Source organism: Dermochelys coriacea, chromosome 26, assembly GCF_009764565.3.
Source record: "Dermochelys coriacea isolate rDerCor1 chromosome 26, rDerCor1.pri.v4, whole genome shotgun sequence".
Taxonomy (NCBI): domain Eukaryota; kingdom Metazoa; phylum Chordata; order Testudines; family Dermochelyidae; genus Dermochelys; species Dermochelys coriacea.
The window spans coordinates 8,108,523-8,135,937 of NC_050093.1; the positions used below are offsets into that span (position 1 = coordinate 8,108,523).

Here is a 27,415-nt window from a genome sequence, read left to right on the forward strand (position 1 = left end):
AGCTATTGCAACGACCTTAAATAATAAAAGGGTGGAGGGATGGATGGAAGCATTGCAATATGGACATGATCATCTTGCAAGCTCCCATCGTACCTGCCTGTGGCTGATCCCCCCCCCCCATTTCCTCTCCCCCTAACAATAGCAGCCGCATCTGTTCTGAGTCATGCAGAGGGCAGGCTGGTGCTGAAGGGACAGCGCCTGGAAAGCCGCGCTGGGCAAACCCCCAAGATGAGCGGGGCTGGGCGACTCTCTTCTATCGGGGCGAGCAGCTGATCCGCGGGGCTGGGGTGTCTCCCCCCCCCCCCCGCTCCAAGCTCCCAACGCAGGGGCTCTGCTGGGAGCTGGGAGGGGAGGGTTTATCGCGCGCTCTCTCTAGCCTTGAACCTTAATTAAATTAAATCTCAACCGCCATTTAGTGCCTCCCCTCTGCCCCCCACCCCGTTTTAGGAGTGAGATCTGGGGTGGGGGTCCGGCACTGCTGGGTGTTTCCCTGTCTTGCAAGGTCACTAATTCCGGAGGTAAGTCCTGATTAAGGGGCAAATTTCCTTGTCCCTTTCTCGTCCCCATCTCTGACTGTCTCCACCCGCCTCCCCCCAATTCCAGGGGACACTGCATGAGTCGGGTCACCGCTAACCCCGCCTCCCCTAAATATGATTCAGCATTTCGCCCCCTTCCCCTGCGGTGCTCACCCTCCAGCTGCTGCCTTTGGAGAAAGTGAGGAACAATAGGCTAAGGCCACGCTTCATTTGCAAGGGGGTAGGGGAAGGGGATTGAAAAGGCGGGGAGGGGGGGGCAGATCTTTTTCAGCTAACACGCCCCCCCTCCCAAGCAGGGGAGGGTCGCTGCTCAGGGCAACTTGTAGCCGCAACACGTTCCGGGGGTTTTTGTTGCTCCAGCCCAGCTCGGCTCCATTTGCCAATTCGCCAGCCCCACATCACTTCCGGATCAGGCCCCAATCTCTGCTGCAGAGTGAGGGATTTCCCCCCCCCCTTTTGCATTTCCCTCCCCCCATCATCTGGGGAGGCTGGGAACTTGAAATCTCCTCTCTCCTGATTGCAGCAGCCTTGCCTTCAACTTTGCATCGCGTCTCCATCTCCATGCACCGAGCGAGCTCGCCAGCCTCCCCTCCCTGAGGGCAGGAAATCCACATCTTGCAGCCCTCTTGGTCTCTCTCTCTCTCTCTCTCGGGGGGTGTGTGTGTGTGTGTGGGGAGGGGGCGGAATCTTGATCCTATTTGTTGTTGTTTTTTCTTTAGCAGGGAGACCCCCCCCCCGGAGCCATGGCCGAGAGGAGGCAGAGTGAGGAAGAGGAGGTCCCAGCCTTCTTCAAGAACCTGGGCTCAGGAAGCCCCAAACCCCGGCAGAAATTCTGTGGCATGTTCTGCCCGGTGGAAGGCTCCCTGGAGAACAAGACCATCGATTTCGATTCGCTCTCGGTGGGACGTGGAGCCAGCAGGATCGTGGCCCAGCAGCGGGACGTGGCCCACCTGGGCTCGGATGCCCACTCCCTCTCTTCCAGGCAGGGCAGGAAGGGAGGGGAGCCATCTGTTGAATTCGGGGGAAAGGTGGAGATCAGGGCGGCTGCTGGCAAAGAGGCGCTGCAGAACCTCAATGACAAGGTGGGTGCGGATGGCTCCGGGTGTGTCTGAGAGGGAGAGCTGCAACTTACCCACCCGTTAAGCTGGAGGGGGGAGAGGGGGGAAAGGTGATCTCTGATCAGGCTTCCATTAAGCATCATGCCTCCTCCTTGCATTCCACTTGCAGCCTGTGCCAGTGCTCACCGAGGCAGCAGTAGCAGCTGGTACTAGCCTCTTATCGCCAGACTTTAAATGTCCCTGTATTCTTCTGCAGGAGGGGGAGATTGGTAGAATTAGAGAGAGGACTGATTCTCTCCCCCCCACCCCCCACACTTTCCTTTCCATCTGCTGATGGAAGCTGACTTTGTTTCTGAAAAGCACTACTCTAGCACAGTGCCCCACCCATCTGATGAATGCAGCTCACAAGAAGATCAAATGCAATTGTAAGCAGAAGGTTGGGCAGCAAGCCTGATGGCCAAATCCCTGCCGATTTACTGAAGGTAAAGCTCCCCTGGGGCTCAATTCTGAAGGCCTTACCCAGATTTTTTACCCAGGCAATGCTCTTAGTGGGAATTTTGGCTGAGGAAGAATTTTAGGAATTGGCCAGTTGACTGAAATGGGCTTTTTGCCTGGGTAAAATCTTGCATAGGACTGTAGGAATCTGGGCTTGGATTGTCAAAGAGGGACTCAAATCCCATTTAAATAATTTAATCTCCTTTAGACTTCTTTGAAAATCCTGGTCTTGACCCTTAGTCCCAGTTCTCTGCTAATGTGTCAGTCCATGTATAATTAAGGACCTCTTTGTCCCTTAACAACAAAATATTCAAAGCCATAGCTCTGGCTGATCACACATGCTTTCGTTCCCAGGTAAATTAAAGGAAATCAACTCAAACAAGCTTTATTTAGATTTAAGTCAAGAAATATTGTCACTCTGTGCTTTCCTCTAACTAACACAAGCTTTGAAGAGTCCAGGTGAATGAAGAGTCGACCAGGAATCTGACAAACTTCTAGTAGCAAAGTAGGAAAGAGTTCTTCCAAGTATTCCCTCATGTCCACACCCCAAAGGTGTTTATGAAACAATTCCAGTCTCTTAAGAATTCATCTGAATAGCTGGTACCCAGATGCTGATTCACCAATGGCATGGATGGTACATTTGAGGCAAAAAACTTGGGTGAGATTGTCCATTTGGGCTTGACCTTCAGCACTGATAAATCGAATGTGAGCTTTGAGTACTCAGCACCTCTGAAAATCATACCCCATATCCATCTGCTACTGCAAAAACCCAAGGCTTGATTTTGCCAACATTGATGCCTGTGAATGACTTTATTCGGTTAAGTAGTTCAGTTAGCAACGTGAGATTAATCTCAGGCATACAATTACTCATCTGCATCAATGTTTGCAGGTTTAGGGTGCAAGGAAGTTTTGCAATTCAAGACTTAATTTTATGTGGCATCTTTCATACAAACCATAACTCATGATACTTTGCAATACTACTAATAGAAGACTGGAAATGTGTTCTAAATAATAATAAAAAGGTGCAATTTTTGTCTGAAGGGGAAAAAAAGTATCTATTTGAAATATTAATTGAAAACAGTAAATATGGGATTATTTGGAGGAAAAATCAGGAATTGCAACAGAATATGAACTGTCTCAGAGTAGCAGCCATGTTAGTCTGTATTTGCAAAAAGAAAAGGAGTACTTGTAGCACCCTAGAGACTAACACATTTATTTGAGCATAAGCTTTCGTGAGCTACAGCTCACTTCATCGGATTAAATAATTATGCTCAAATAAATGTGTTAGTCTCTAAGGTGCCACAAGTACTCCTTTTCTTTTTGCGAATATGAACTGTATTTTAAAAAAGGTTTTGTTGCATTTTATCAGTTTGATAGTCACATTTTCATTCTACCTTTAATTAAGAAGGCACAAAATAATGGCATGATCCACTAGAATTTTTGAATTGTGTCCCATTAGCTGTGCATAATGCTGGCACCAATACGGTGGGTTTTTTTTTTTCTAATGGTGGTGTGAAGTCTTCTGTGGTAAATGACGTAAGAGAAACTGGTCCTCATTAGCTTTTATGGTCTCCCAGGTGACTGCATCTGTGTATTGTATTGAATTGAAGTGCTAGGTCCTCAACTGATATAAACTGGCTGTAGCTCCATTTTGAGGATCAGGCTCAATATATTTATATAAGAAAGGGGAAAGAAAGCACTTCAAGCTACGAGACAAAATTCAGACTTGTGTTAAAAGGCTAAAAGCCCACTGGCTTCAGTGGATTTGCATTTAATACCCAGGGTCTGAATTTGGCCATTTACTTTCACACCTCAGTTGCACAACGCAGTTTTATTAGTGCACTGATAATCGTGTCGAACCTAGCCAAGAACAGCCTCTCTACATTTCTGTATAGAAAATGATAATGTGCAACCTATAAAACAATAATAAATTCATTCATGGGTCTCCGAAGTTATGAAAAATGTAGATTATCTAACAAAAGCCTAGATGTCCTAACACTCAACTATCTTTAGCTTGGAGACTTGAGAGTTATTATGGCCACAACCAATATTCTTAAGAACCCATCTATTTTTGATGGTTTGTGCTCTGGTCTAGAAATCCAAGGGCCATATCACCAGGTGGTATACATGGGTGATGGCTCTGTTGGAATTAGTGGAGCTATGCCCTGTTACATTAGCCAAGGATCTGATCCAAAATACGTTAAAGCACAGTCATTGTTTCTTCCGGTGTGTAGAATGACCCTGCCTTATTCTCAGCCTCCATTGTTAGCGAGGCAACTAGGACCAGTACATCTGGTATTTTTCTGTACTCTTAACTATCCAGAGGATGAAAAAGGAATTTAATTGTCCTGCATTAAATGGCATGTGTAGTTCTGCAGACTAATCAAACCTCTCTATGTCTCGCTGGCGGTCTATGGTATTCCACAGGGATCTATCACAGTAGTATCTTATGGACATGGTGCTCCATACTTCCTGGCTTAAAATGATCCCTAGAGACATCGGCAAGAATTTCCATCATACTTTACAAAACATTTCACAGTTAGGTCTTTAGAGGCAGTGTAGCCCAATCAACAGCGCAGATTGTGGGAGATCTGGGTTCTGTGCCAAGCTCTGCCACCGACTTGCTCTATGGCCTTGGGGAAGTTACTTCACTTTTCTGTTTCCCCTCCCATTCTTTGTCTACTTAGTTTGTTAACTAATGACTCACACTCTGGGTACGGCTACATTGCAGCCAGGGTTGGGATTTGTAATTCATGTTTTTGTGCTTGAGTTAGTTCACTAAACATAGCAGGGAGGATGCTGTGGTACAAGGCTCCAGGGTGACCAGATGGCAGATGTGAAAAATCGGGACAGGGAGTGGGGGGCAATAGGCACCTATATAAGGAAAAAGCCCTGAATGTCAGGACTGTCCCTATAAAATCGGGACATCTGGTCACCCTACAAGGCTCCAACGCCAGCTGTATGAACAAGTACGTACCCAGACGGGTCAGGCAGGCTTGTGCATCCCACACTGAAGCCTGGGCCATGGTGTCCTCATTTTAATTTTTAGCGGGAGTACAGCTAGCACAGGTAGGGCTACACAAGCTGCCATTCATACCCCTGCTACGGTGTAGATGTACCCAATATGTCTGAGCATATACTAGTACAGCACCTAGCACAATGGGGCCCCGATCTTGGTAGGGGCCTCTACAAAGTATCATCGTAATAACAACACCCCGATTCAGGTAAAAAGTCCCAGTGATTTGCTGGAATAAAGACGGCAAGGTGAAGCCCAAAGAGTGAAATCATGAATTTAATTTCACTGCCCAAGTGGAGTGAAGCGCAAGGAGTAGAAGCAAACAAAACCCATGCAAAGTAAATGAGATTTTTTTTTTAAAAAAAAATGTTGAGAATGTTTTAAAATCTAAGGTGTTTGTTTAATTATTAAACTCGCTACGTCAAGTGCTTTGAGGTCCTCAGATGGACCGTGCTATAAAGTGCACGCTATTGTTACTATTAATGATCATTTTAAATCCAGTCCTATGTACAGTTGTCTGAGTCAATCAAAAATCAGGGCTTCTGATTTAACTTCACAGTTGGATTTTGAATTTCTCCACCACTGGCTCCAGTCCTTTAAAGAACAGGCATTTGAATAAAAGATCTGTCCCCCCAAAAGGCTAGTTTGAAGTTTTGAGGTTGCTAATATGCTGACAATGTGTGATGATTCCATACAGAAAAGTGGTTATATAGTTATTATTTGTATTATAGTAGCATCAAGATCAGGGTCCCATTGTGCTAGGTAGGGTGACCAGATGTCCCGATCTTGACGTCCGGTACTTTGACTGCGAGTATAGGTCTCTATCCACTATAACACACTGCCTCCCACAACACCTCGCACTGCCACTCTCAGACAGAATGTAGTTTTTCTATCAGTCATTCATTAGTCGTATGGAATAACTGGCAAATGCTGCAGCAGACAATTACAATACAATGTAACTGCAATTAAAAATACAGATTATCTTGTGTGTGCTGCTCACTTGATTTTTCTGCTTAGAGAGAGATCTAAAAATACCAGGCAACTCCATTTATTGTTACCAAAGCTCTCGGTTATGCTAACACACTGGAAAGGTTAATTAAAATTAACAACTGTTTGTTTGAATCTGGTTTCATTGCAACTCTGGTCTTCCTGTAAGACAAATTCTAAACTCCTTGTGTAATAATAATTATTATGGTAGTGCCTAGAGTTCCCAGCCAAGACTCGGGCCCCATTGTACTAGGCACTGTCTAAACACATTGTAAGAGACACACCTTGCCCCAAAGAGCTTACAGTCTTACAGACAAAGAGTGCAAGGGGAAATAGAGAGGTGAGGAGACTTGCCCAAAGTCACTGGTGGAATAAAGCTGAGGTCTCCTGACTCTCACTCCAGAGCCCCTTTCACTTGGACCATGCTGCCCTTCCTTGGCTTGGCCCATGTGACCGCTTTGTGCCTCAGTTTCCTCCTTTATAAAGGGGAATAATAATACTTCCCTATCTCAGAAGAGGGGAGAGGCTGTAGGCGATCAGTGTTTGCCCTTTGTCCCAGGATATCAAAGCACTCCATGAAGCAAAGCACTATTGCGGTGAAAGTGTTGCTACGAATGGAAGTCACCTTCTAATCCAAATAAAGATGAAGGTTATTTATTTCTCCCTTTGTGGCTTCTTCCCTTTGCACTCTAAGAAGGAAGCTGTCATTAGGCAGAGACTCAGGATCTACCTTGGCAGTCCTTTTATTCCCATTGAAGTCAGCGGGCATATTGAGTGCTGGCCGAAGGAAAGTTGGATGCTCCAGTCCAGATGTCTAGTTATCCAAAACTTCTATCCTAGCTGCAGGGATTATTAGGCCATCACTTTGTTTTGGCACATCCACCTTTTGGGACCTGTGAATTCAGCAGCTTTGGTGGGCCCCTGATTAGAGCGTGCAAATAGCATATATTTTTTGGCTCATGTAGCAATTCCAGAATAATGAGGGGGAAAAAATAGTTTCATTGAGCCAAAAACAAAATTGTTCAGAATTTTCAGTAAATTGAAAATGTAAAACCAAAAACCAAAACCCCTTCTTGTCAAACTAAATGCTTTGTTTGACCTAAAACAAACTCTTTTATTTCAATTTTGACCATGTTAAAGGTTTTTGACTTTTTTAAAATATAAAATGGAAGGAAATTTCAAAACAAAAAATTTGTTTCAAACCAAACAAATCAAAATTAGGTTTTGGTTGGTTTTTTTCGTTTTCTTTTTACACAGTTTATCAAAACTGACCCAAATTCACAAAATGTTTTGGTGTTGCTGAATCTTCACTTTCCACCTAAACGTTTTGGCTAAAAAAGTCACCTTACTTTACCCCTGATTTGGGAAGAGTTTATACATAGAGCTTTTTATCTGTTGATCTCAAAGTGCTTAACAAAGGAGGGTCAGTATTGTTATCCCCACTATACAGGTGGGAAAACTGAGCCACAGAGTCCGGAAGTGACTTGCTCAAGGTCACACAGCTAATTAGTGTCACTCAAATACGATCGGGCTTGTATTTTAATTAGGAGTGACTGGGAGAGAAACGATCAAGGGGTGATGATCAGGGTAAAGGAGCAGAAATGGGATAGGAAATAAATACATAAGTACATGGCCTGGCTTTCAGAGCTGCTTTGCACCTCAGGGTCCCATTGACTACAGTGGGACTCTGAGGTGCTTGGCCCTTCTGAAAATCAGGGCATTAATCTAAATAACTTACACATAGCACCTGCCAGGACAGTATGTAGCATAGGTAGGAAGGATGGTAAATGCGCTAGATTGAGATGAGTGATCTCTCTGTTCAATCTAATCCAAATAAAGATGAAGGTTGTTTATTTCTCCCTTTGTTGCTTTGCTTCAGACTTCCTGGGTGACCTGAAGCAATTGTCTTAATCTTTCTGTTCCTGAGTTCCCCATCTGTAAAATGGGAATAAATAATACTCCCTTTTTGTCTCTTATCTGTTTACACTGTAAGCTCTTTGGGGCGTAGACTGGCTCATACTGTGTGTTTGTACACCAAGTAACACAATAGGGCCCTGAGCCATGAATGGGGCCCATGAATAACAATAGTTAATAAACACTGACTGGGAAAGCAATTCTGTTTTAAAGCTGTATCAACACGGAGGGACTAAAGTGGATTTAACACGCAAGGAAAAAAGAGGTTTCAGAAGCAGTCTTGCAAACCTGCAAAATAACTGGGGTTGTTGCAAAATCCTCAAGCTCTCATGATCATGCTCGCCCATCCCTGCAACAAATAATGACTAACAGGACATTGTACAGAGCACAAACAATCAAAGACTTTGGAATGCTAATGGAGCCATTGTGCAAAGCACAATAGAGGTTGTTCCAAACAGCTGGAAATGCTGTTCCAAGTTTAATTTGTTACGATTCCTGTAATTTCTCTAGCCTTGTTCCGATAATCGCTACTTGCAAAATAATTACACAGAGAAATGACTTGCATATTCTCCCAATGGATCATAATCATTTGTCTGGCTACTGAAAAACCAAACAAAATCCTGCAAGCTCCCTGGATCCCTCTTTAAGACACCAGTCCACATGCTAGGGGGATGCCACACATTCTGAGAGCATTGTCTTCTATTAAGTGCTTATCATGAATTTACCAATTCGCTCATCATTCCTTCTGATGCGGAAAAGAACCAGGGTCTTTGATATGGTGCCACCAAATACCATTTGGACTAAAGAGGCTCCACTTTTTGGGCCAGATGCTCAGCAGGTGCAAATTGGCGTTGATCTACTGTGGAGCTTTACATCAGCTGAAGAAACACTTAGGGGAACAGACCTTGTCTTCCTGTGCATTTACAGTGCTGATGGGGCACAATGGGGAAGTAATCAAGTGCTTTGAGCGCTACCGAAATACAAATAATATGAACATAGTTTTAAATGATTAGCTTGTTTTATCAGCTACAAGGCAGTCTTCCAGGTCTGACCCAAATCTGTTACAGACAAGGCTGTGTCTAATTCCTCATATCCTTTGTCATATCTGCAGCATGTTAAATTTGATTCTGTACCCACTAGGTTGTTGGAGAGGTGAGACATTATTTTGTCAGCAAGCTCTGCATCCCAGCTAAAATAACGTTAATATGGCTGTTCTACATAAACGGTTCCCTCATTTGAACCCCTAAAGGGAGGCTACATTTGGGAGCAAACTTGCAAAAGGATCTAAGGCCCAACTACTAAATACCTTTGAGGATCTGGGCCTAATATAACCAGAATCAACAATCTTTGTTCTAAGATTCAAACACAAAGGAAGATCTTTCTTCAGAAGATCCGAGAGAAAAGATAAACTCTAGGGCATTGATACCAAACGATTTTTTGGTGGCGAGATCTACCCAGATTTTTTTTTCTCAGTCATGCAGTCAGAATTTCCTCCAATGTAGCAGAGTAGTTGAACGCACTGTTCATGTTCACAGATGACGTGAGTCTGCTACATTTCCCAGCTAGTTCTTTAGGTTAAGCTGTAGGGGCACATGCTTGAGCTCTGGAAGGCCTATGTTCAGTTGTAGTGATGACCAAAATGATAACCTTAGAGTACTTAGATTGTGAGCTCTTCGGGGCAGAAACCATCTTTTTATTATGTTTGTACAGCGCCTAGCACAACGGGGCCATGATCCCTGACTGGGAAGCTGAGGTGCTTCTGCAATATGTAAGAACATAAAAACTGCTGTGCTGGGCCAGATCAATGGTCTATCTAGCCCAGTATCATGCCTCCAATGATGGCCAGTGCCAGAGCTCCAGGAAGAGTGTACAGAACAGGGCAATTTTGGAGAGGTCTACCCTGTCTTCTCCTCCCAGCTTCTGGCAGTCAGAGGTTTAGGGTTGCTCCAAGCATGGGGTTACATCCCTGGCCATCTTCGCTAGTAGCCGTTGATGGACCTATCCTCCATGAACTTAGACAGTTTTTTTTTTAACCAAGTTATACTTTTGGCCATCACAACAACCCATGAAAATGAGTTCCACAGGTTAATTGTGCATTGTGTGAAAAAAGTATTTCCTCATTTGTATTAATCCTTCGGCCTATTAATTTCTTTGAGTGACCTATGGGTTTTCTATTGCGTGAAAGGGTAAATAATACTTCTCAATTCACTTTTTCTACACCCTTCACGAGTTTATAGACCTCTGTCCTGTTCCCCCTAAATCGTCTGTTTTCTAAGATGAACGGTCGTAATCTTTTCAGTCTCTCCTCATATGGAAGCTATTCCATACTCTTGAACATTTTTGTTGCTCTTCTCTGAACCTTTTTCCAGTTCCACTATATTCTTTTTGTGAGATGAGGCTATCATACCTGGACACAGCATTCAAGGTGTGGGTGCACCATGGATTTAGTTAGTAGCATTGTGATATTTTCTGTCTTATTTTCTACCCCTCGCCTACTAGTTAATACAAAGTATTAGTAAGCAGTAGTAATAACAACAACAGTTAGGAAAAAGAAAAGGAGTACCTGTGGCACTAACAAATTTATTTGAGCATAAGTTTTCGTGAGCTACAGCTCACTTCATCGGATACTGTAGCTCACGAAAGCTTATGCTCAAATAAATTTGTTAGTCTCTAAGGAGCCACAAGTACTCCTTTTCTTTTTGTGAATACAGACTAACACGGCTATTACTCTGAAACAGTTAGGAAAGCGTGGGAGCTTTTCTTATGTGATTAGTACAGCTGTGGGCCTGAAATGCTTGGGATAAATTTAATCTGTTCTCGGGATATGAGCATAGAAACCATTCTGTGTGTGTTATGTATGCCCCTCTATGCCTGATCCAAAGAGCATATATGTCTGTGAAAGCTTCCAGCCAGGGGGCTGGGACTTTCAAAGGGGTTTAAGGGAGCTAGATCCCTCGTTCCCATTGAAAGCCATAGAAAATTTGACTCCTAGCCTTAGTGCTTCAGCTCAACCTCTGGGGGTGCATTCAGGCTTTAACTCTGGAGGTTGTAGGTTCAAACCTTCGTGACAACAGCCCTTACATGAGGGTCTGTCAGAACCGTCTTTAGGTTTCTCATGTTATTAACAGCAACAACGAAAACTTAATCCAGAGACAAACACTTTGATTTGCTTTTATTGACTTGTTTGCGCAAATGGAAAATAAACCCTCCACTCAAAACCTCAGATACTATTTATTCAGAATGTCTGTCTGTAGAGGCTGAAAATACTCCTAAGATTGTACCTCATCATCATATCTTATTTGATCCCCGTGTGCATTTAAGTTATGCTGTAACATTTATTAGCGATCAAAAGAAAATACCCCCCACCCCCACTAGTGACCGAAGTTCCCCTATATGATTTATAGCTATTAACGGTAGACATTTCTTTCATCACCTTTTGGGAGGGACAAATGTATCTCTACAGATATTTACCAACTCCCCTCTAGTCCTTATAGCACTTGATGGCATGTAGGTGGAATGTTGTACGCACATGGCACGCCAGTCAAAGGGGCTCTGTGCTGGTGTAGCAATCTACGCGTGCTGATCAGGGCCCGAGTTATGAATAAATGAAACCTCTATTGGCCCAACCCTACTTCTTCTGAAGGCAATAAAAAGACTCCCGTTGACTTAGGTGACAGGACGAGCAGCTAATGGGGGTGGCGTATTAGCATTTATCTGTCATCTAACATGTCTGTTTTCCTAGGAAAAAAATATAAAGCTGGTTGAGTGAAACCAATCTGTTTCTAAACTTGCTTCTCACATACTAAGGCTGATGCTGTTGTGGAGTTTCCAGAACTGCCAGGGAAGGTTTAAACCCACCCCGATCCCTCCTTTCATTGCACTTCAAAATATATGTTTCTGTTCTCATGCCATCACAAAATGTCCTTATGGAAAACTTGTAAAGAATTTAATAGGGATAAAACCAACAGGATGTTGTAGAAACTCACCAGCGTCCTATTGCAATTACTCAAAAATTCTAGAGACCTAAATAGAGAGAGAGATCCTTTCTGCAGATTTTCACTTGAACCATCCTGTAATTTATAGTGGGAATGTAATTCTCTACTACAGTGTTTCCCAAACTTACAGCAGTTGTGTACCCCTTTTGAGACACTTGTCTTACCGGCATACCCCTTCTCCGGTGAAGTTAATTTGGGGGAGGGGAGGTGGTCGCCACATTTTTATAACACACTCCTAATTCGTTTCATTCTGGATTAAATGTTTGTTAGCAATAAATACAAAATTATATTACATACAGTTGAAACACAAATTTTAATAGAAATAATATTTACATATAGAAATAGCACTATAAATAATTAAAATAATAGAAGCGAATCAACAGTCTGGCAGAACGGTGTGTGTGTATCTGTGTGTGCGTATATAATTCTGAAATTAAAATACGCTGGTTTGACTAGGTTAGTGAAGAAAGCACTAGTTTTAATACTTACTCTTTCAGTATTGAAAAAATTTCAGCACAGACCAAACTATTCAGTGCGAGGGATGGAACTGCTTTTGACCAGACACTATCGCGGGGATATCTGGCTCGGTGTTTGTGATCTTAAGACGAAGATGGGGCGCCACGTCAATAAGACAATTTCATTTTTTTGTTTTGATGCCCACCAGCGCAGAGAATCCGATCTCGCACAAATACGAGGTCGGAAAAGGCAGAAGATACTTGACAGCTTTGTCCGATAGAGCTGGATATTCAGAGCTAAACCCCAACCAAAATGACGTCAGTGTATTTTGCTCAAATTTTGTTTTCAGGAAGCTATCTGAAGCCAGCTCCAAGAGCTGTGCTTCTGAAGCAGAGAGGTTCTTTGGCAATGTTTGAACGCTGATGATAAAAGGGTTCCTTATCCATTCAAAGGTGCCATCCGGTTCAGGGAAATACTTACAAAGATCTTTCTGCAAGCTTTCCAAATGCTGCTTCATGGTTTGCAACACATCACTATCAAGTGCGTTAGCTGAGTTTATTGCTAAGTCATGAAGAGATGGAAAGGAATCCAGTTCACGACGACTAAGACGTTTATGCCACAGTTTCAATTTTGCAACCATGGCGCTCACTTTGTCTTTAACATGGAATGTGGATATGAGTTCCCCTTGCAACAAAGATAGGTTGAGGTTGTTTAAATGAGCAAAGATATCTGCATTATATGGTAGTTTGCATAGCCATTTTCAGTTGTGTATACGGTCTTGCAGGTTAAAGGTTTGATCTAAAAAAACTTGCAGTTCTTCTCGCAGCTCAAACAGGCGATTCAGAACTTTTCCACACGAAAGCCAACTCACTTCAGTGTGAAATAGGAGTTGTGTGTAATCATTGCCCATCTCATCACAAAGCTGAGAAAACAGCCGGGCGTTCAGAGGGAGGCCTTTCACAAAATTGATTATTTTCACAGCTTCATCCAGTACTTGCTTTAGATCTGCCTGCATGTTCTGGATGGCGAGTGCTTCCCTGTGAATGCAAGAATGAGTCGATTTTGCTTCTGGCGCAACAGCTTGAATACATGCAACAGCTCCTTTCTTCTAACGAGTCATGGCTCTGGTGCCATCTGTGCTTATTCCAACACAACGACTCCAATCCAAGTAATTGTTTTTGATAAAGTCATCAATAACTTTAAAAATAGCTTCTCCAGTTGTATGTATTGGCATAGGTTGGCAGAACAAAATATCATCGTGGACTTCATTATTCAGCTTGTATCTGACAAACAACAAAAGATTAGCTAACTTCACAATATCAGTGGATTCATCCGCTTGCTGTGCATAGTAGAGATGCTTTTGCACTCTTGACAATAATTGCTGCTCTATGTTTTTGGTCATATCTGTGATTCTACGATGAACCGTGTTATTTGAGAGGGGGACATAGTCTATAGCTTTGCTAGCCTTGTCTCCAGGCATCACTTGCACCATTACTTTGGCTGCAGGTTTTACTAATGTCTCACCAATCATTTCAGCAGCTCCGGACTTTGCAATTAAGTACGCCACACTATCGGAAGCTGCCAAAGCTTTCATATTTTCACCTCCCGTCTCATTACGAATTGTTTTCTGGGACTTTTGGAGATCTTTGCGCCTATTTTCGAAGAATTCTACAGGTTTTCCCTCGTATTCTTTGTTTGCTATCGAAATGGTGTTTTAGGTTGGATGGTTTCATACTTTCATTTGTGAGAGTCTCGTAACAAATCACACATAGTGGGACAGGCTCAACCTCATCGCCAGTCCATGAAAATCACAGTTTAAGATATTCTTCAACATATTTGCGGGCTTTTTTTGTTTTCTTTGCAGCTGATACATTACATAAACTTACAGATGGTTCACATGATTCACTAATTTTGTCATCACAATTGTCTGATGCAGCCATATCACTGCATTTTTCGGCATAATTATCACTAACATTCATATTTCCTTCATAATTTTCTTTTGTACATTTCAAACTTCCTGTTTTTAGTCAGTGATCCATTGTAAATGGATTTAACAAAAGAGAAATTTTGGATATTAATACACACCAAGTACGTACTTGCTACGATCTTTAGATTACTACGAGTAGTTATTCACCTTTATCTTTTATCCATCAGCATGCCTTCTGCGCATGCCATAAAGGCGAGTGTATTGCCCGAGCCACGGTAACGCGCACGCGTGGTTTGTGTCGGCTCTGCTGTGCTATTAGATGTTATTGAATGTGTTATCGTATTAGTTACAATGTAAACCTGTGTGTCTTTCTACTGTACAAGTGTACATCACGCTCATATACTAAATTTTAGTGAATTGTTTTCTGCTGCTAAAAAAAACCCAATGATAAAGTTAAATAAAATATTCTGCCACGTATACCTTTCACGTACCACCAGGGATACGCGTACCACACTTTGGGAAACAGTGCTTTACTACATTTGCTAGGATAGTCCAAAACCCCTATTGAGCCAAATCCTCAGCTGGTATAAATAAGTGTAGCTCCATTGAAGTCAATTGAACTATGCTGATTTACACCAGCGGAGGATCTGGAAGTGAAAGAGATGCTCATTCTCTGTTAAATTCTATCGAGAGGACCTGAGATGGTATCAGAGTGAGCATGTGTGTTTGAAGACCGTGGTCTGAAGGTAAACACAAAGACGACTGATGTTATGCAAGCTGGGGATACGGAAGAAGAGCTGTTGAGTGAGGTTTGAGGAGGGAAGCAGAAACAGAAGATTTTGTGCACTTGGGAAGAACACGTAGTGCCATCAGAGAGAGATTTGGGGAATGGAAATGAAGAACCTAGTGTGCATGGGTGGCAGTGAAAAAGGTGGAGGAGTACTATGGGACTGGCAATTAAGTAAATAACTGAAAGGAAGAAGCGCATGCTGCCTGTGTTTGTCCCTGCCTGCTCTATTGTTTGGAAAGAGGAAGTCTTACAGAGATGGAAGAAAAGAAGATACACGAGGTAGAAATGATACAGCGAGGAGGACAATGGCAAGCAAGCAGAGGGTAAACAAAGTACACATGGAAGAAATTAGGAAGAAGATGAACTTCTCACTCTCATTGATAGCTTGGAGAGCGCATGTTGGAGGTGGGTGGGACATGTGATAACAATGGGAAAAGAACGACCAGCAGAGAAAGCAGGGGAGGAAGAGGACAGCAAGATCGGACATGGAAGACGGAGGATAGGGTGGAAACTCTGTCAAGGGAAGTTTGAAGAGAAAAGGCCTGGAACTTGAAGACCTGCGAACCCATGCCATGGACCGGAAGGAGTCATGAAGAATTGTGGGCACCTCCAACTCCGGGTAGGGTTTGGCCTACCTACTGGACAGTGTTGCTTTAACATGAAATGCACTCTTGTGCAAAGGACCTGCATAAGCCCTTGTGCACCATTTTAAGCCTTGTAGAGGCAAAACCTGACTGCAGCCATGGCAGGTCCAGTGGCCAATAAACCATTGTGATTGTGCTGAGCAAAGGGTGGGCAGGATTAGTCGGGGCGGTCAACGGGCATGAACCTCCTGCAGGGCGTGACTCCTTGTATGGCACGGGGTAGGTGGGTGGATGGGGCAGGCCTAGGAACATGCAAGGCACAGCTATCTGCTTCTGCGTTTATTCTCCCATCCCCCACCACACTGGGAGGACTGGGGAGGGGAGAAGAGGGCTTGCATAGGGCCCTGCAGAGGCTATTTCAGCTACTGGACAGGAACAGCTCCCATGTAACAGCAGTGCAGCTATTCTCCAATCTTGGGGAAGAATCCTTCTTTCTATCACGAGCCTGGGTGCAGAGGCAGAAGATTTACTCTTTAATTTGGGATTTAATTGGTGCCTAGGCTCTGTGCGTTGGGTAATTCCACCCTTGATGAGAGATGCATAGGGCCACACTGGCAGAGATAAGTCTGGGATACTAACCTTCTTCCATCATCCCTCACTCAGCAATTTCCAGGACTTTGAGTGATATCCATGACCTTAAGCATCCCACTCCTTTGTCTGCTGTTGGGAAGGCGGCATTTAGGGTTTGGGCTGACTGGCAGTTCCCCTCTGCTTAGCATTTGGCAAGAAGGATCTGGCAAAGTGCTTGTTCATTACGGTGTCTTCTAATTTTAAGTTTCCCAGCCTGCAACTGCAGGCAGAGCCACACCTCTGGAGTACAAAAGGAATCAATGGACTGAATTCCTCAGCTGTCTAAATCTTCCAGAGCTGGACGCATTCCTTCCCTCTCCACAGTGCATGGGCAGGATGTATTTTTTGGTAATAGCATTGTTGTATCACAACAGGGCTATGCCACAAGCCACTAGGACGTCACAAATTTATCCAGTCCATTCATTGTAACCTAGTAACTCACGACCACAGTTAACTTTTCATTGGGATTTATTGGTCTTAATTTAAAGCGTGTAGATTTAGGCGAAACCAAGGCCTGTAAACAAACAAAATAGACTCCAATACAAAACATCTTTCAGAGAATACTGGTTTCTAATTAACGTGAGCCATTAAGAACAAGGGTGCCTCATTTTTAAGATGGTCAATGTGAAGAAAGGCACGGGCTGTCAGTTTGATGAGCTACATTTTCTTTTCTAAGTTACTATTTCAAGGAAGTTTAATAATGGTTTCTTAAAATCATTCATCTTCTGAAGTCTTTTAACTTCCCAGAAGGAAAAATCTTGGGCCAGACCCTCAGCTGGTGTAATGGGGCTACACCAGCTGAGGGTCTGCCCTCTCAACCTTGGCCATAAGAGTTAAAGATGGGGTTGTGATCTGGGAGTGGATGAGAATCTAGGTGTCCTTTGTGCTGTTCAGATCTTGTGTTCGGGATCAGCCTATTATCCAGCTATCTAATTTCTTCATCTGTATTGCTCTGTACTATAACGGTTCTTATATGGTGATGGGAAAGAATCTCTGAACATCTCCATGATATCTGCAATAGAAGTGCCAATGAAAACTAGCATTATGGGTTTCTTTATTAGAGAGATAGTGTGGTCTAGTAGGTAGGGCAATAGCCCGAGTTCGTATTTTGGCTGTGCCACTGACCTACTGTACGATGTTGGCATCACACCTCACCTCTGTGCTTCTGCTTCCTCTCCCACCTTTTGTCTCTTTGGGGATAGAGTCTAGGTCTTACTTTGCACAACGCTTAGCACAATAGGGTCCTCACCTCAGATGGAGCCTCTAGGCTCTGCTATCATAATAATAATTTATGTAGGACTTGAAAGAGTAACCTCAAATCCAAAAGCTCTTGAATTTTGGGAATGGTCTGATCTGTGCTTTATATACATTGTGTCCTGTACCTGGTTGAGTGCTTTGGAATTTAATAAATAATAAAACCAGGCTACTAATATGGACATAGTATGATAGACTGTGTGTGTGACTTTGCCGGTAATGACATACTTCTGCTTCTTTACAGCTTCCTGGCTTGCTGATGCCAGCATTTTACTTCCAGGTCTCCAGTAAAAATGTGCTGAGATACCAAAACTTCTCCCAGTGTAGCAGACCAGGGGAGGGGCAAGTTGATACATTTAGTGTTTTCTATTCAAATTGTTAACAAAATATTCAACAGCACAGTAACACGTTAATCATGTGACAATGAGCTGCGTTCTCATTTGTTACTGGTTAGGTATTAGTGGATAGGAGCATTAACCAGTTTAAGGCTTCCTGGTATATCCAGGAAAAGCTGTCTCTTTCTCTCTCCACTCTACCTTTCCCCCTGCAACCTTGTAGCCTAATGTGCAAGAGAGATCCTGGTGTACATCTCTTGGAACAGGTGTTCCCTCTAAAAAGATGCACTGCAGAGATACCCTAAAGCAATTTTTAATCTCTTACGTTTGTGCATTGTATGTTTTATCTGGAAGGATCTTGCGATCCAAAGGGCCTGATTCCTGCAACCCCCTACTCATGGAATTAGCCCCCAAATCAGAGGTGTCATTTTCTATGGGGCAGCTGCCCCCCCCCCCACTTGGGGTTTTCGCTCTGGACTTTTCATAGCTCTATATGCTCCCTTATGTCTTCTACTCTACTTTTTGCATCCTCTCCCCCGCCCTTGCAGGATAGAATATAATCAGCTACAAAGTTCTACATGCTAGCACAACTTTGCTCTCTCCCCCTGGAATTTTTCTGCAATTTCCCCCTGCCCCAAATAGGTTACTTGTGTGAGTAACAAGACTTGCAGGTTCAGACCCATAGGGCTTTTATAGTTTTTACTGTATTTAACCGGTATAATTCACTCGTCACTGTGGAGTTTAAATAATATCCTTTGTTAGTCATTACCTGGCCCATACAGACCTGCAAACAGAGATGGATTTGTGTCCTCTGTCCATGAAAAAAGTGTCTTGCCTCATCCTCTCAAGTAGCTGTGCCTGACAGTGATGGGATACTGGGTTAGGTAGGCCACTGATACGATACGGAATGGTGATTCCAATGGCTTGAGATAGTAAGATGCTGGGGCTAGGGATTGTATGTTTCCTTTGTGTCTTGTACAGTGCATAACAAGTGTCATCAGGACCTGCTTTAGTTATTGTTTTCCTTAGCACGCCAGCTCTTGGAGTCTGCTGTTTATGCGAGAATCTCAGTTTGCTTTCTTTCTTTCTTTTTTTTTTTTTAAAGTAAGTTTCCAGCTCCCAGCAAAGAGGAAAAAATTGAAAACATGACCCGAGAATGGTCTTAAGGCTCAGAAACCGGAAGCAAAGAAATAGAACTTAAGTGGAGTTATTGGTTTATAAAAGCGCATAATTGTTAAGCCAATCTCACGATTTCTGAGACCTGATTCACAATATCTGAACACTTGGGGTTGGCAATGCTGTAATGATGAATGGGATCTGGATGGACCAATGGCCCTTAGCGTAACCCCTGCTTCTTGAAGATTTGCAGGGAGCCAGAGATGCAGAATGTGGATGCCCCTTAGCTACTTGTGTATTTTTTGGGAAGGGTGGGAAAAGGGCACCAGATGATGTAGGTGTTGTTCCCAATCGAAAAGGGGAAGGCCTGCTCAAATCCGAACCCTGTCTTGCCTTGGGTTGCAATGGAGGCCGGTTAAGAATTTGGGGGCCAGGGTACTTAAAGTTTGCAGGAGTCCCACCCCTTCCCATTTCACCCCAGTTACAGATTTTTTTGGGGGGGGGAGTGCTGAGCTCAGGGCCCAGGTACAACTATCTCTCCTTTGGCCCCTTCTCCTCAGCCCTGTTGCTATTGTTCAGTCTCAAACAGCACCTCCTCCATAGCGCAAAGGAAGGTGGAAGGGGCGAGATGGACAAAGACGGAGTGTGCCGTATTTCCTGCTGCGCCAGCTCTCCAGGAAGAATTTTCCTATTGGATTTACTGGCTCGGCAGTGGGGAAGGAGGGAGGGGGGTGTGTGTATGTGTGTGAGAGAGAGATAAAGCAGGGGCATCCCCATGCATATTCCTTTCAAAATAACGATCTGAATTTCAGAGTCACCCAGCATCCTGCGGCTCCCACGGGGAGCTGCGGGTGCTCACCATTCCCGAGCATCAGGCCAGGACTCAGATAGAAGCCAGCTCCCTATTCTGCTGGGCAATGCTTTCTTTAGCCAAGGCTTACGCAGTTCTCTCCTTTCCCTTTAAAAAAAAAAATGCAACTCCCCCTCCCCCAATTCCCTTGCAAACCTGCTGCTGATCTCACCCAGCAACCGCCCAGCGTGCAAGCTTCCGCAGCAGCATCCTGCAGCCACGCCAGCGGAAGGGGGGGGGGCTGGCGGGGACCAAACCCCCCCCCCCCCTCCGCTGTGGCTGGCGGTAAAGGGCGTGGGCGGCGGCGGCGGAGCTCTGGCCCCGTGCAGGGGGCTTTGCTTGGCCCCACGTCTGACCGCTGCGAGCTGGGGCATTGCACAGCCACAGGCGAGCTGGAGCTTTGGGAGCCCAGGCGCAAAGTCCTGCAAAGACCAGGAGGGCGCAGCAGCATCCAGGCAGCGGCAATGCAACGAGGCTCTTCCCCCGCTCCCCATTGGCTTTGCCGCCTCTGGAGCCGGGGCAGCCCCCCGAGGGCTCGCAGGGCGCCGTGCACCGCCGCGCCGCGAGCCCCCAGCTCGAGCCCGCCCCGGGGTTGGGTTGCCGCGGGGAGGGGAGGGCGGCGGCTTCATTGCGCCACTTTGCATGTTACCGCTCTTCTCCCCTCCCATTGCACAGCGGCCGGGGCTCGTTTGCATATCCCGGCGGCTGCCAGCCAATCCGGGCCAGAGCCGGGTGCCCCCTTCCCTCCTTTTCCCCGCGCTCGGCAGAGGACAAGGGAGTGGCTGAGCGCGCATGCGCTCCCGCTGCCTCCTTGTGCTCGGGCTTTTATTGCAACGGGGATTTTTCCCTCCCCCGCTGGCTCCTTCGGTCTAATTCTGGGGCTGGGCTTGGAGCGGGGCAAAGACGGGGAGACGCGCCGGGGCTGCTGTTTGTCCCCGTTCCTGCGATTTGCAAAGCTCCTTTTCCTCCCCTGCAGACCCCAGCCTCCCCCCCGGCCCCGCCCCACTTCCTTTTGATTGCAATTGATTTTATTTTTATATATATATATATATATAAATTTCAATAAAACGTTTGCAAGAAGGGGGGAAAAACCCAATAAACAAACCCCTCCCGGTTTTGATTTCGGGGGTTGTTTCCCAAGAGCCATGTCTTATCAGGGGAAGAAAAATATTCCACGGATCACGGTGAGTGTAGCGACATGGGGAAGGGAAGAAGGGAGGGAGGGGGGGGGATTAAGCCCTTTGTGTGCTTGGGAGGTGATGGCAGGGGTTTTGCAGGAAGAGAAGAAGATCACGCTCTCGGGCACAAGCCCTCCTTTGCGGCAGCAGCGGTGGGGAGCCCGCTCTGGACGCCTTGCAGACGAGAAGGGGATGCGGGGCGAGCAATGGTCGCCTTGACGTTGCCGGCGTGGATGCCCGCCGAAGCGGGTCTGCGCTGGGTGGTCCATCGGCTCCGGGATGCTGCTCCCCCCGCAGGGCTCCGAGCCAGGGGCTGGCCGATTGCGGCGTGCACGGGCGGGGAGAACAGCCGGAGGAAGCCGGCTCGGGGGGGGGGTGATGGGGCTGGGGCTGGTTCCCGAAGCCCTGAGTTGGGGCGGGGGGGGGGGGGGAGACACAGCGGAGTTGAAAATGCATCGGGTTGATGTTTTAGGGGCCGCTTGGAATAAAAAGGGCGGATGGGGAAGTGACTGGTAGATGCAGAATGACAGCAGGGCTGGGGGGGGGGGGGGAAGGGAGGCTTGGGCAGGGAAGAGGGTCTGGGGGAGCTTTTAAAAGAAACATAAATACAGATTTTTACCATCTGGGTTTAAAGTAGGGCTCAGGAATAAGACCTGTCTGCCGGGCGGAGCTTCTCCGCTACTTGCTGGGAGGAGGGGGGAGATTTGGCTGGGCTCTGAGGGTTTTTTTTGGTTTTGTTTTTGGTATGATTGAAACAGCTCCCCCCCCCCCCGCTCATACAAAGAGGGCTGTGATTGTGAGGCGCTGGGGACAGTGTTGGTGCTGCTCCTCCAGGAGGTAATGGCGCTGCTCCGATGAGATGAGCAGATGGGGCTTGTTCTTTTCATCTTCCATCCTCCTTCCCAGTGCAGCAAAACCAATGCTTAGAAAGAGCTGCTGGTGGTGGTGGTTGTGGGTTTCGTTTTGTTTTTTTGTATGGTATATGAGAAATGCCTCACCCTCTTTAAGATTAGGGTTAGAAATGAAATAGGATGTATTTCTCTTCCCCAGGACTATTCTTGCAACACACAATTCAGTCCACCCCTAAATGAAATCTGAAGGGAAAAAGAAAAGGAGCAGCTACGTTTTCCCATTATTATGGAAACTGATCAGTGCAGGTATCACAGATTCAGGGATACTAACTTTTTCTGCAGCATAAGTGAGGCAGTTAAAAATGCTACATGTTTATTTTTTGACATACAAGTTTGCACTACTTGTATCGGTATAAAAGCTTTCCACTCTTAGACCTCAGGACACACCCATCGTAAATCTTGTTGCTGAGCCTTAGAGGTGGAAAAGTGAAAGATCCGCAGTAGTGCATGGAAGATATTAAGTATGACATTTGGATGTGAGCTGTTGAATTGGGTAGCTGTGTTTAAATAGCATTTATGCAGCCCAGTGTATTTCACTGATTGGAATGTGAAAAGACTGAACCTTTAACTGGCAGAAAAATTAGTGGTCTCTCTCTGAGTTTCCAGTATCTGAAGGTTTTAAAAACGCTAGTCTTGATTTAGAGGAAGCTGAATATTACTGATGGATGGTGCTGTGGGTCTTCAGTGAACTGGTATATTTTTTTTCACGAATGAACATTGCAGTTATTTGGGTTGGGGTGAATAACAAGACAAAGAATAGGAGATGAGCCAGATTCTGATTTGATTTACTCTGGTATAAACACAGTGTGACTTCACTGAGATCAATCTGTAAAGAGATCAGAATCTGGCTCAATGGGTAGGGGACTTTCACCTGAATCAGCAAGGTAAATATGAACAGGTGTGATATCAGTCCTTCCCACAGATACAAACTGCATATGTGGTTTCATCCAAAGCCCATTGAAGTTAATGGGAAGACTCCCGTTGATTTCGGTGGGCTGTGGATCAGCCTCAAAGGGAGAGGTGTTTATGATGAAGCAAGCTGTAGCTCACGAAAGCTTATGCTCAAATCAATTGGTTAGTCTCTATTCTTTTTGCGGGTACAGACTAACACAGCTGCTACTCTGAATACTAGCAGTAGGTTATAGACCAGCATTATAATGTCCAAGGCTCATTTTGTCATTTTTTTGTATATTTCCCAAGTGACAGTGGATTTAGGACTTCCTTCTGCTCTCATTGTCATCTGTGGCAAAACTATTGATTTCAATAGGATCCGGCCTTTAATGGCACAAGAAGGCTGCATTGGAGGGAATTAGTGCAGTGATTCTAGGAATGATGGAAGTGTGGGACAATTTGCTGTAGTATACAGGAACCTGGCATTGAAAACAAGCAAGTTCTTCAAGCCCCACGTTGCTTTGTTAAGCATTATTGTCACAGCAGAGTCTAAATTTAACATCTTGATTTATTTTTGCATCCTTACGGAGCCAAAACTCTCCATTAACTTTTCCCTTAAATAAGGAAAAAAGGACTGGAGACTAAAAAACTTTTATGATTTTTGTACAATGATATAAAATTAGCTGTAAATGCAAATCTTAAACACCTTGGGCCAGATTCTCAACTGGTGCAATCATTGTAGCTCCGTTGACTTCCAAAGAGCAATGCCAGTTTATAACACCTGAGAATCTGGTCCCCTATCTTAAATTAGATTGTAGTCTCTTTGGGGCAGGTACTGCAATTTTCTATATGCCTGCATAGTTCCTAGCACAGCGCGGCCCCAATTCTGACTATGGCTCCTGACTGCCACTATAATGGTAATAAATAATGCAGCTGAAAGCATGTATTCTAATTTTATGGTCTGTGCATCCACATGTTAAAGTCGTGCACTTTTCCCTCTTCTAAATCAGCCTTGGATTTCCTCTATGGACAATAGTATGTCAGGCCTTGGGTGATGAAATGCCATTGATTCCGTATAAAGGAAACGGGGCAAGTATTAGCAGTTTCTTTTCAGAAGATGTGCAAATACATTTCTGAGAGGTAAGGTTTAAATTTAGCGCTGCATGATACGTGTGCACTTTGCATTAAGTATTAAATATATGTGCACTTAGTGTTTTGAAGAAAGAGGATGAAATACAATGCTAACGTCCCACGTTCCTTCTCGCCTAAAGATCTTTAGAGTATGTGTTTTGATATTGTGCACGAGTACTACAAAATGATGCATTTGTTTTTCACTTACCGTAGCTGCAAAGGAGATACGTAAACTAAGCGAATATCTAGAAGGAATGGCTTGAAAGCTGCCTCATTGGAATTACCTTTCTGTTTCTACCAACCAGCAATCTAATTTGAAGGAGGTTTAATAATATGGCTTCTTAAATCCTGTCTTTAAGTTAATTTGCTAATATGTGCTTATTTTCATTAGATTATGCAGTAACTGTGTAGAAACACAGTAAAAGATCTACTGAACTGAAACCTTGCTAGACTTGGACAAAATGGGTTTGTTTGTGTTGTGTATCCCATGGCAACAGACTTTTGGTCAATTTCTCCGACTGCAAGTGTGACTCAATTAGCCAAGTAGTGACTTTAGGATGGGTGGATTTAGGAAGTTATGCCTACCACAAGGTTAAAAATAAGAGACTTGGTTAAAAACCACAATCTCCTTTTTGAGAAATGGGGTTTAGAACTTTTGTGGTAGGTGGGTGAACGATTTTGTTTTAATTGGTTGTTGGGGTAGTTAAAACAAACAAACACGCCTCATAACCAAACTTCTTTTAAATAGAGAATCTAGCTTGCTCTTGGATCATTAGAGTGATGAAAGGACTTGCAGATGAAATGATATTTTATCTTTTCAGTTGAAAGTACTGTAATTGACTTGTTTTTTGACATGCCCTTTGAATAATGCAAAGCTTGTTTCCCTCTCCTCTTTTATCTGTGAACGGATGCTGCAGACTGTCAGTTTTCTTACAGCCTAATTATTATTGTTCCCTGTTTTTTTGTTTCAGAGCGATCGTCTTTTGATCAAGGGTGGTAAAATAGTTAATGATGACCAGTCTTTCTATGCAGACATTTACATGGAAGATGGGTTGATAAAGTGAGTGCAGCCTGATGCAATGATGTGATTGAAACTAGCAAATGTAATGTCAATGCACTGCAGAACTGCAAGAATAACTCGGTCTTGAGAGCTATATTAGAATGCAGAAAGAAATGAATATGTAATGCATAGCGGGGTGCTTGATTGGAGGGATCTAAAACCAAGCTGTTTAAATAATAATACAAAAGTACTATACATTCTAATTAACATAGTCATTTAAAACTCTGGTCTAACGAGATAATTAAGTGCTTGAATGGTTTGAGTTCAGTGGGACTACTCTCATGCTTAATTTATGCTGGTCATGTGTTTAAGTACCTTGCTGCATTGAGGCCTAGGAAATTCTCAATCCAGAGCCTAGCAAACTGACTTGAAACCCAATCCAAATCTCATTCAAATCTTCCCATTAAAGACTTCCGTTGACTTCAAGGGGCATTGGATCAGGCCCCTTTCAGGCTCACCTTTATGTTTTTAGTCCTTACGCATGCAATTCTGGCACATGAAATATATTACACAATTCCTTGGAATAAAACGCATAGGGAAAAATGGACTGGCCAAAGGTTACAAACCAGGAATTTTTGCTTGTTCTGGCTATATAATCAGCACATCTGCTTTCTTAATCAGGGCTAGAAGTTGGAGGAGCAAGTGAAAGACTCCAAATTAATTGTGATGTACCATCCCCAGTTCGGTGTTTAAAAATAAATCCTTGCAAAAGCCAGACTGACGGGCTTTGGGGTCTCATCAGGAACTTGGTAACTAGCATATGTGCAGGTTTATTTTTGTGGTTGCTGTACATATGTTTTAGTGTGAAATAAAGTAGGTAGGATACATGCAGAAATTCTTGCGGTCCTTTCCAAAACAGCACGAAAATCTAAAAATCACCGTTCCATCCCAGATTGAATTATTGCACTGGGCCCAGTTCAACTCCCTCTGAAGTCAATTTCAAGACTCCTACTGACTCGAGTGGGATTTTGACTAGGCAGAAAATAAAGAAAATGTGATACACTGAATGCCAGCTTCACAGAAGTGTACCAGGGCCACGTATTGCTATTGCTCTGTTGTGTTGCATCATTGGCACCTGTTAAAGGGTATTGCATCCAGACCATGTCGCTTACTTGAGACGCGTTTCTCATTGTATTCATGTGGTATAACATTTGTAATTCACTTACTGATTGACACCTGTTTACCCAGGCAAATTGGAGAGAATCTGATTGTGCCAGGGGGAGTGAAAACCATTGAAGCTCATGGCCGGATGGTGATCCCTGGGGGAATTGATGTCCATACCCGCTTCCAGATGCCAGACCAGGGAATGATCTCTGCTGATGACTTCTTCCAAGGAACCAAGGCTGCCCTGGCTGGAGGCACCACAATGATCAGTAAGATAGAGATATGTATTCCCTGGGGAGCTGGGCGGGGGGGGGGGGGGGGGGGCGGTTCCCTTTGCTCTTTCGAACAAACCATATCTATAAGCGGGGAACATAATTTATGGAAAATATCAGCGTATTTGCCTCCCAGTGTGTGTCATTTATTGGCCAGAATAGGGGACTGGGAGTTGGGTCTCCTGAGTTCTTTTCCCCTCCTCCACCCCTTGGGCAAACTCCCTCTCAGGGCTGGGAAGTGGAATACAGGACTCCAGGGTTCTATTCCTGGTTGGATCACATAGCCTTCAAGTCAATGGGTTATTGACTTCCATGAGGATAGGATCACACCCAGGTTGACGGTGGAACCTTGAGGAATTTTCAGTGGGGATTTTGTCATTGATGTCACTGGCTGCAGGGTCAGATCTTATCCTTTCTGTGCCTCAGTCTCCCTATCTGTGTAGTTGCTATAACAGCAACCTCTTCACAAGGGTGTAATGAGGCTTAATTGGTATATTGTTTGTAAAGTGTGTTGTCATTCTTGGGCATGAGGTGCTGTGCTGTATAAGTATACTATGGGGACACTTCACATGATCCTCTTAGGGTAAATATTTTAGTCCTCAGGGGAAGTAGAGGCTGATCATACTGACGAGGCACAATGAGTCAATGCAAATTACATGTACGGTGCACCTCTCAAAATCAGACTTCTTTTTTCGGTGCCTAAATGTGGAGGTAAGTGCCTAGCTTTAAGCATCCAAGTTTCAAAATTTTTGGCCCTAGGTTTTGTTACTGGTTTTAAAAATTCAGTTGAAGTACATCCCCTTCCCCTCCCCAAATAATTAAACATTATCTTTCTGGTTCTTGGAATTACACCACAATAATAGTGTGTGAGAATCAGGAAATGAAACTGACTAAAATCTCTAGGCCAGATCCTCAGCTGGTCTAA

General features: G+C 44.3%; 1 protein-coding gene across 10 annotated transcripts in view; it reads left to right on the forward strand.

Annotated features, from left to right (window-relative positions):
• The first annotated feature begins 154 nt into the window (after positions 1-154).
• DPYSL2 (dihydropyrimidinase like 2) overlaps positions 155-27,415 on the forward strand; it is a 92,596-nt gene continuing 65,335 nt past the window's right edge. Inside the window, exons 1-4 of one of the 10 annotated variants that reach the window (XM_043503210.1) lie at positions 155-518; positions 1,259-1,618; positions 25,026-25,114; positions 26,303-26,487. In XM_043503210.1, coding sequence (XP_043359145.1) covers positions 1,280-1,618; positions 25,026-25,114; positions 26,303-26,487 — 613 coding nt within the window. In that variant the 5' untranslated portion in view covers positions 155-518; positions 1,259-1,279. Of the gene's footprint in view, positions 519-832; positions 1,619-20,113; positions 21,128-22,276; positions 22,316-25,025; positions 25,115-26,302; positions 26,488-27,415 lie in introns of those variants that run through there. The other 9 variants (XM_038384693.2, XM_043503208.1, XM_038384692.2 and 6 more) reach the window with 9 other exon arrangements.